The sequence below is a fragment of the Mirounga angustirostris genome, unplaced genomic scaffold (genome assembly GCF_029215605.1).
Source record: "Mirounga angustirostris isolate CCGP_5_RB_7025 unplaced genomic scaffold, mMirAng1.0.hap1 SCAF_12, whole genome shotgun sequence".
NCBI lineage: Eukaryota > Metazoa > Chordata > Mammalia > Carnivora > Phocidae > Mirounga > Mirounga angustirostris.
In genome coordinates, this window is record NW_026991720.1 from 80,930,718 (window position 1) to 80,940,998 (window position 10,281).

General features: G+C 33.8%; 1 protein-coding gene across 1 annotated transcript; it reads right to left on the bottom strand.

Annotated features, from left to right (window-relative positions):
• Positions 1-7,869: 7,869 nt before the first annotated feature.
• On the bottom strand, positions 7,870-8,325 carry LOC123835823 (multiple coagulation factor deficiency protein 2 homolog). Its single transcript, XM_045865036.3, is given in 1 exon segment — positions 7,870-8,325. A coding segment is annotated over 1 exon segment (456 nt).
• Between the last annotated feature and the right edge of the window lie 1,956 nt (positions 8,326-10,281).

A 10,281-nucleotide genomic window follows, 5' to 3' on the forward strand; every position in this document is an offset into this window, starting at 1 on the left:
CAGGTACCCCTACTTTAGCCAATTTAAGCATACTTACATATTGTCCCTTTCAAATAATTCTATCATTTCCTAGAAAATTATTTCTGTTTGTGTTTTGAAATTTTTCATTGTGTGCTTCTGTTTTGAAGGGATTTTTTTCCATAAATGAAAAGCCCATTGACTGGCTTATAAAATGATCCCTCCAGAACAAATTTACCTTTATTTCTGCTTTGCACTCTATAGATGTCATGGGTTTTGGATCAAATTTTATATCACTCTTTTCTTCAAGATTCTCACAGTATGAAAATAGGGTTAATTTGAACTTCATACCAGAACAAACATAGGATTGTTGTCTTTATTTAGTCCAAAGAATTTTTGATTTGCAAAATGAGTTTGCATCTTTTTGCATTGCCTTTCAGTTTCTTCTGCATTAGTGGCACCTATGGATTTCCTTTCTTTCCTGTAAATCCACTTTAGTAAGCCCAAATTCAACATTTTAGGCAACTTGTGGTCAAAGATGTTTCTGTCATTTTTCTGGAAATTGAAATCTGAAAGTACCTTTTCCTTTATCTTATAAAGTTGACCTTATGTGCACAAACTTGGTCCTTGGTTCAAAACTCACTCTTCCATGGACTGCTCTTATAGTCATTTCTAATAATATAACTAGTACCTTAAAATTCATCACACAAAAATAATACTGTGAATCTTGATGATAAGGTAGAACAGTGGGCAAATGACTATATAGCAACCAGAATGAATAATTCATAGTGACATCAGCCATATGCACTGAATCTTAGCAATATACTATTAAGTTTTAATAAGTTCCAAAAATTTAGAAACACCATTATACCCATTTCAAAAAGTTATAAAAAACAAAACAAAGCAAGAGAATATTGAGTACTAGTTACCAATGAGGGTTATCTCTGGTGATGGTATCTTGAAGGCAGGTGTAAGAGTAGAATATGAGAGCCGGGAATACTGCATTGTTAGATGTATATCATTTTCAAATCCTTTTATTTTCAACTCAAAACAATCTTATGTAAAATTCAGGTATTGTCACACTCTGTTCTGCCTTCTGGTTGTGGAATTTTTTTTTTTTATTTGTATTCCTAAGCAGTTCTGGAATGTCTATGATTTGTAGGATTGCAAACAATAATATATACCTCAAAGTAGGAAGGTATTCAGGTCTTTTTATAGCTGAAATGATGCAATGATGAGATCAATTCATAGTTTCTTTATTTCATTTGAGGCAGATTCACTGGGTTAAGGCAGACTTTTCATAGGACTATATGAAAGTAAATGGACACAATTTTTGGCCAAAGTTGTCTCACAGAAACTCGTCAGCCCAGGATACACTATTTGTAGAAATAATATGAAATTAAACTTTTGACAAAGATGAAGAAAAATCTTAATGTGATTTTATAGTGAAAAAAATAATTAACAGTACAAATTTGTTATCCTCACCTTTTTTTTTTCCAGAGAGAGGAAAAAAAATAATCACGTTTGGTGAATGGGAAATTTATGATTGGGCAAAGAGTATCCTGGAAGTGATTACAAATTAAGATACTCTCTCTAACTTCCAGAATGTTCTCCCAGCCTTCTTCCTTGTCTGGAAATTTTCAAGAATAGACTAGTTATTAGGCACATTTTCAAAAATGGCAGTTTAACTTTCAGTCAAAATGTCATAGTCCTCTTTCTTCCTGCCCCTCCCTTCTAAACACAACTATAAACCCTGGAAATAATACAAGAAGCAACCAAAGGAGAACTCTCAAAGATTTTAAGAAGACAAACTTGTTTGGAACCCCAGGATTTGAGGGGCAATGGCAATTTATCTTATGTTTCCCTATGTAACAGAACAAAGTGACCCAGATCCCTCATTCCTCAGCTCAGGTAGGCTCATTGTGCCACAGAATGGAATGTGTATCTCTCTGACATCATCAGGAAAGCCCAACACCACTGAGGATGGATCAGGATCTCTGCCAACAATAAGTGGCCATTGGAAATGCCCTCTTGTTAGTTGTATCAGCAAATGCTCAGCCATTAGGCCTTTTTCTCTATGTGATCTTTGTTTTTCACTCATCTGTGAATGATCTCACTCCTAGGGAACACTGGAGTGAAGATTAAGTATGTTTTCTTCCAAAGAGATTTACTTTTTCTGCTTTGAGGAAAATGGTTTAACTGCCCATTAAAAACCACTATAATCTTCTTCATGCAGCCTGGCTTACAATGATCTAATGTTCACCTCTTTTAGCTTCAAGTCTGAGTTTCAGGACCTCAGTGCTGATATGGTCACCGTCCAGCTTTAGCATTCACTTACAAATTTGAGTTCCAATTTCTCTTTTTCTCTCTCTCATCATAAAATATTGATTATGTAGAGACCACAAATGCATTAATCATCATATTTTATCTAAAATTAATTTATTAGCTGCAGCACAGACCTTCAGGGCAACTGGTTTGATTATGGCACGAAGCAAAATTCTCAAGCAGATTTTTTGACTACTTAAACTCAACTAATATATGCTGGTGAGTCTGCAACAACTCACTGGCTGAGGAATTACTGGTGTACATAGCGAAGGCACTGAAAAACACCTTAGGGTAAAAATTATGTACTTTGATTAAGAATTTTTAAGAATTATTCACAACTGTCTCTAAATTTAACTGGGTAAGCATCACTATTTTTTCCCTAAATTTCCTTTTGAAATTTTTAAATTTGTAAAATATATTCATATTTAACTTAAAGAGATATTTCAATTCCAGATGATTCTTTTTTTTTTTAATTTTCTTTTTTTTTTTTTTATTCTTAGGTTAATCCCCATACATTACAACATTAGTTTTAGATGAAGTATTCCATGATTCATTGTTTGTGCACAACACCCAGTGCTCCATGCAGAATGTGCCCTCCTCAATACCCGCCATCAGGCTAACCTCCAGATGATTCTTTTTAATGGCTACCTAAATAGGTGCTCCTGGGTGGCTCAGTCAGTTAAGCGTCTGCTTTCAGCTCAAATCATGATCTCCAGGTCCTGGAATCCAGCCCCTGGGAAAGAGCCCTGTGGCAGGCTCCCAGCAGGGAGCCTGCTTCTCCCTCTCCCTCTGCCCCTCCCCACCACGCCCCATTTGTGTTATCTTTCTCTCAAATAAATAAGTAAAATCTTAAGAAAAAATAACTACCTAAATATTTTACCACGTAGACAACTGTATTAAACTTAGTAAGAATTAGAAGTCAAATTGAAGTGTATACATTTATGAGGACAACAAATCATTCACTTTAGAACTCCACAAAAACTTAATTTATCCTAAATGAGAAGTGTCATATGAATAGTAGTACTGCCAAGATAGTTACTCTTGATTTAGATTATTAACATGCAACAGTCTTGGCTTGTATCTATACAGTGTATTATGTCATTAATACAGTAGCATTAGGAAAAAAAAAACCCATAAAGCACTCACAAGATATAGTTTATGTTGAAAATTCTGTCACTTTATAAAAGAGAAATTGCACATAAACAATAAGTGGAGCAAAGTCTTACACCTAAAATCTAATTGAGGAAGTCAAAAATCTTAGGAATCCATAGCTGTGTTTTGAACCTAGAGCCCTACTGCAATGGTTTAGAATTTTCCATCAAATCTTTAACCATATTTTGTAGGATTTATTTAACAATCCATTGAATCCATAGCGCATGTCACAATCCCATGAGTAGCTTGTTCAAAACAAGAATCTTTTGAGATTCTTTGGAACTCATCACAGACCTATACAATCAGAATCTCTGGAGATAGAAACTGGTTATTTTCAATTTTTAAGATCTTCAGTTAATTCCAGAATAAACAATTCTTTTTAATTGTTTAATTCAATTTTTATTTGTTTAAGTTAATTGCTCAAGGTAGGTGATCTCTAACTTAATTCTCAAGTTCAAATTCTATGATGTAATTTGGATCCTGCATTAGCCAACAACTGAAAATATATTGATTTTAATAAAAACCCAAATCACAATTATAAAGAGGATTATAAATTTGATCATTCACAATTGCAAAAAAAGAAAAATCACCTTTTTTTTTTTTCTGGGTTGTGATTATTTTCTTTACTGTATTCCTCCTCTGCTTACTATAAGAATTCTTTCCTAAATACTACTTGCCTGCCTTCTGAAAGTCTATAATAGACTCTGATGATTTAGCGTATTTATTTTCTGTAAGTAAATATCAAAAGATTTTATTTCACAGCTAGGATGCTAGCTTCTTGGTATTAGGCACTTAGGCCATATATTTTGTTTTCACACAATTTTTAGAATATTTTAAAAGTATAAAAATGTGATTTTTAATGGGAAATCTTATATGATTATTTTTACATTTACATACAAACCTAATACAGCAATTATATTTAAATTAAAATTTTTCATTTATGGGAAGCATGCTACATTGAATAAATAAACAACAACAATGACTGAAATCACACTATTATTGTCCAGTTTAGGAGTTTGTAAATTAGTTGGTCTGATCTATTGTGCACCACTATACCCCAGCTGGCTTCTGGGGTCTCCTTCCTTTCAAAATCCTGGGTTATACTCTTCCAAAGATTATAGTTATCATCACCTACAGGTATAATAAATGTATTATTGTCCTGTGCTTGCTTTGAGAAATAAGAGAAGGCCCTTATCTTGCCTTTACATAAAAACATCACTTCTGCTCAACTGTTCCATGTCTTTAAAATACAGAATTAGATTTTTAGAGCCTTTTTTATTAGCATTTATTAGCATATATATTGCATATATATATTATTAACACACATACATATATTCACTTGAATTATTTTTTGAAATGATAAGACTTTAGTATCATATGTACATTTTAGTGGGGGAGAAGACATGAATGGCTAGAAGGGGTTTGAGTACCTGCAGTCTAAAAGCCCACCATGGACTTTTCTGTATAGAGCAATTAATGACCTTTGATATAGATAATCTCTAAATTTCTTCTAACTTTCAAAGCCAATGAGATTGTTTCATTTCATTCATGTCAAATAAGTAATGTAGAAATGGTAAAATTGTGGGGTGCCTGGGTGGCTCAGTCAGTAAAGTGTCTACCTTCCACTCAGGTGGTGATCCCAGAGTCCTGGGATGGAGCCCCATGTGGGGCTCCCTGCTCAGCTGGGAGCCTGCTTCTCCTTCTCCCAGTTCCCTGCTCATGCTCTTTCTCTTCCTCTCTAATAAATAAATAAAATCTTTTAAAAAAATAAATAAATGGAAAAATTGTGTTTGCATTCTTTATAAGGTATTAGTATCCTTCACTTTTAATGACAGATTTGTTGTTGAGAGGTTTTGTATAAAATATAATTAAAATGACATAAAATACGTGTAATTTGTCACTAGGATTTATCATTTTATGAAACGGAAATTTTGCAAATCATTCTGCCCCATTTGGTAAATTCATCATTTTTTTTTTTTTGGTGTGTAAATGTATAGGTACTAAAATTGAAAACCTGAAGAAGTTGTCACAAACTTGCATGTGAAAAAAATTGTAGAATGTATATTTAAAAGGCCTTTACATTTCTTTTTTCTTTTCTTTTTTTTGAGAGAAAGAGAGCATACACGCATGCACAGGTGAACATGAGAGGAGGAGGGGCAGAGGGAGAGGGAAAGAGAGAATCCCAAGCAGGCCCCACCCCCAGCGAAGAGCCCAATGCAGGGCTCAGTGAAGTGGGGTCTATCCCAGGACCCTGAGATCATGACCTGAGCTGAAATCAAGAGTTAGATACTTAACTGACTGAGCCACCCACATGCCCCAACACTGATTGAATATTATCATTATTTGTTTCATCATCCTATGAAAAGCAAGATTTTTAAAACACATTGGACAATACATAACTCACGCAATATTCACACAAATGTCTACCATTTTAAATTAGGAATTAAAGACTCACACCTTCCCAGAACATTTCTGTGAGAGAACACCCTGTTTAAAGATACCCAAGCTCTTAATTTCCTCTTGCAGAGTAAGTTCTTGGTTTCATTATTTTATATCACTACTCTTTTGGATAATAAGAATCAGTGTACAGTACCCATATTAGCATAGCATGTTACTATTAGAAAGTTTGCTTGACTTAGTTAAGTTTCCATTTGAGATTTTTCATTTAACTGCAATTTATATTAAGATAATAGTTCATAGCTGACTAATGGTCTGAGAGTTTACCTTATTGATATTTTAACAATATACCTTCTACACGTAAAGAAAATGTATCTCCAGAATGTAAAATAAAAATAATAAATATCATTATGAATTACAACTCCTATATTGAGAATAATAATTTCCTATATAAAAAATAAGAAATTATGGATAGCTTTGGTTTCTACACTAACAAGAGAGAAACTGAAAATGGCCTTTTCTTATTTCATTTTTATTTCCTCAGTTTTATTGGTCATATATCCAGGATTCATCATATAAATCTTTCAAAATAACTAGATATTACAAGAATAGTTTATAATTCAGCTCTGATTGCACAAATATTTGACACAGGAAAGCATTTTTACAGACACATACATTTACTTATAAGAATATTTTAATAAAGAAAATAAGTCCCTATATGTCTTACAGAAATTCTATGCAGTTTTTTTCCCATTCAACCATCATTTCAAGTTTTCTATCACATGTCTATCATGTCCAATAAACCAAATTTAAAATTACAATTATAATTTTCAACCATTACTGAGATTCACAATGTTAAGAGTTTTTAGGCCTTTTCTAAACTTTCCTGACCTAAATAAACTTTCATATATTTAAACTAGAAGAGGTAATTTAAATGCCATTACTTCTAAATATAGCTTGCAGCAGGTTAATCACTGGGCTTGGTGATCTTTTCCTCCTCATTTACGCAAGACCAGCTAGTAGCTTTACCCCTGCTGCACCAAGCAGAAAGGATAAAGTCCTTGCATTTCTAATAGTTTCAAACCCCAAAAACATACCCGAGAAATAAAGGTTAAATACAAATATTAGGAAAGCTAACATTTGCTAATGATTAGAATAAAGAACATTTTGGGGGATGCCTGGTGGCTCAGTCAGTTAAGCATCTGTCTTCAGCTCAGGTGCCTCTTTGGGCTTCTTACTCAGAGCTCCTTACCCTCTGCCCCTCCCCCTGCTCGTGCTCTCTCTTTCTTTCTCTCACTCTGATAAATAAATGAAGAAAGAAAGAAAGAAAGAACGAACATTTTTCAGTTCAATGTCTCTCCTAAGCTGAAGACATAAAAGAAATAAAGTATAAGGCAGTAGTTTTATAAATATTGAAAAATTAAAATAATGCTAATCACTTAGGTCAGTGGTATATCCTTTCCAAAGTGCCAGAAGATACAGAATGTTAGACTCTAAGGCTAGCTGAACTTAGTATCCAACATTCTTCTTATGCTGCCACTTTGAAATAGCCTAATACTCACTTGCCTAGGGCGAGTCATCATTCAGGCCAAAGGGAACTTTGCAGAATACTGACCACAGTTATCTAAAGAGGCAGGACACACCAGGGGAAACATTTGGCATTCATGTCATTCCTTCACTGTTATGGAAATGTGTGTCCACTTGGCAAAGTTTGTCTTACTTTTCAGATAGCATGAATGAAAACCAAGAGACCAGAGGTATTCCATAGTCAAGTTCCTGACTACTCTGCTCCAATTATCCAACATTCTTGAAAGGATTCTTTAACCAAGCCCTTGTCCAATAAGAGATTTAACAGTACTTGAGGACTACAATATGTCCCATTTCTATTCTATTTCTCTTGGTTTCTCTCTTTCTCACACTAGTGTTAACAAACTGCTACAGGTTTTTACCAAAATACTGTAGCAGGAGTTTGAAATGCGTTATTTTGCATTACCAAAAGTGTTCAATCACATTATAATGGGTGACATTTGCATATAACTAGGTGGCCAAACAATGTCTACTTCCGTGATTTTGCAAATTAGCATAGTCAATGTATTCATCATTGTTCTTGTCATCCTTTCTCAAAACAAACATCAAGTTAATCAGTTCAGCTTCACTCATTGGTGGTGCCTGTTCATTCTCTTCCTCCATATGGATGTGAGTGATGGCTATGGAAAGTTCTAGGCCATCACGCAAATTATTGTCATCATAATCAAGCATTTTGAAATAATGGAGCTGTAGCTCTTGTGGAGACATCTCCGCCTCTGGTTTGTTGATGATGCTTTTTAGGTGCTCCATGATATGCTCTTGGTCATGCACTGTGTTTTCATCCAGGCCCACACTGCCAGGATGGGAGAAGCTTGCTCCAGGCACCTCAGTTCTGGAACCCAAAGCTTAAAAGGCCTAGAGCGGGCCACACAGGAAGGGGGTTCTGAGCAGCCACAGAGATCTCATGTACCCTCGCTTCCCCTAGTTTCCAAGCAGTTTTCCTCAGACATGAAGACTTCCAGTCAACTTTTCCTTATTTCTTAAAGATAGTCTTAACTTATTTGTTTTTAATTGGCAATAGGTTTGGAAGAATTTCCCAGATGAATTGGTTGTTTGTTTTTAGTTACTGAAATTTAGTTACTAATACATATTGTAAAATTCTAGAGCATGAGCAATAATGTTATGAATTATGCTACCTTGCTTTATTTATATTTTTGTGTTGAAAGTTAAGAGAAAGGTGAAGCATTACCTACCCTTTTTTTCTTAGGGAAAAGAGCTTCTTGCATTCTAAATGCTTAGTAATTCTATGTTTTTGAAATGTATAAATAGCTAAAACTTAGTTTTTCTCTCTCTTATAGACTTTGTATTGAGGAAATTTCCATAATTCTATAGTTATACTTCTAATATTTTAATTGGGAACATGTAAGAAAAGTGAATGTGCTACATTATTCTGTAACTGGAGATTCAGTTAGTCAGTATAATGATGGTCTTTTGCCAAAATTAATTCTGACAAGGAACATTGGCATAATATATTAAATGCCAAGCCATAGAAACAACACCCCAGAAATAGGAGCTGATGATTCAAGTTTGGCAGAGTCTCCTTGTGCTCAATGTTAAAAACTAGCTTAAAGGCTGGCCATAACAATGGTTAGAAGGAAGAATTCTTCTTTCCAACATGTTCCTCGAGTTTAAAAAATAATGGAGATTTCAAAAACTGTTGAAAAATACAGGTCTAGAAAATAAGGTCAAGAGATGAACTTGGAAGCCACCAATAAATAAAAGCCACAAATTATCATGGGAAGATTTTTTTTTTTTTAAAGCTTTTAGACAGCTTCCATCTGAGGACTGTGTGTTGGTCTTTACCTTCTGTCCTTTCAGTAATGTTTTAATATCTTTAGGTTTGATAATTCCTCATTAATGTTGTGAGATGGATTAATTTTTAAAGGTAACAGACTTTACAAGAAAATTCATGAATAATTTCAACTCACTTAATTATCTCATGTCTTTACATTTGATCTGGACCTTCTAACTATAGAGAGCTTTTTTTTTTTTTCTCTCAAAGTTCTTCAACAACCCTGGTTGTCTCTTCATTAATTCACACTGTTCCTGCAAAGTACTATACTGGAACACTCAAAATAAAGCCATTAGAGTCCTAAGTATTATTTTATGCCCTTTTACTGTGAGACACTTTAAAGTTAAATAATACATTTTCCTATGTAATCTTTATGAAAGTGCTACTGCATATTCAAATCAATTGTATTAGTAGTCCAGTTTATCTGTTTTATTTCACAAATGAGTAACTTGAGAATAGAGGAAAAAGGTATTTGAATGAATGAGTCCAATAGGAAAATAAGTGGTAGAACAAGAATTTTCTGTGAAGAGAGAATTTTGTGCAAAGTTATAGAGGTGAAGAACTCTGCCAACATCCAGTTTTTAGCATCTAAACCATCTTGGCTATTCTGCAATCACAGGATTTGAGCCACTGGGAATAGATATGCATGTGTGAGTGTGAGTGTGTGTGTGTGTGTATGTTTAGCTAAATATATGGCTATATTTTGTCACACATAGTATACTTACTTCTGTATATACACATACATATATATACACACACACTATATATAGTACATTTTTTCTTTGTGCCTCCAATATCTTTCTTTTTTTTTTCTCTAATATCTTTCTGTATCCAGTTTTATACAGTCATTTTCTCCAAATATCTCTCTCTCTAGTTTTCTTGTCCACAACAATGGAAAAAAAAAAAAAAACAGAAAAAAATGAAAATTTAGGTTGAGTACTGGACAATGATTTTTTTCCTTCATAGAGAAACACAGACACCTATATTTGTATTTAAAATGTATTGGTTTATAACCAACATTTCAGTGTATAGTACTTAAAATATATTTGGCTAATTTAAAAAAAAGGTTT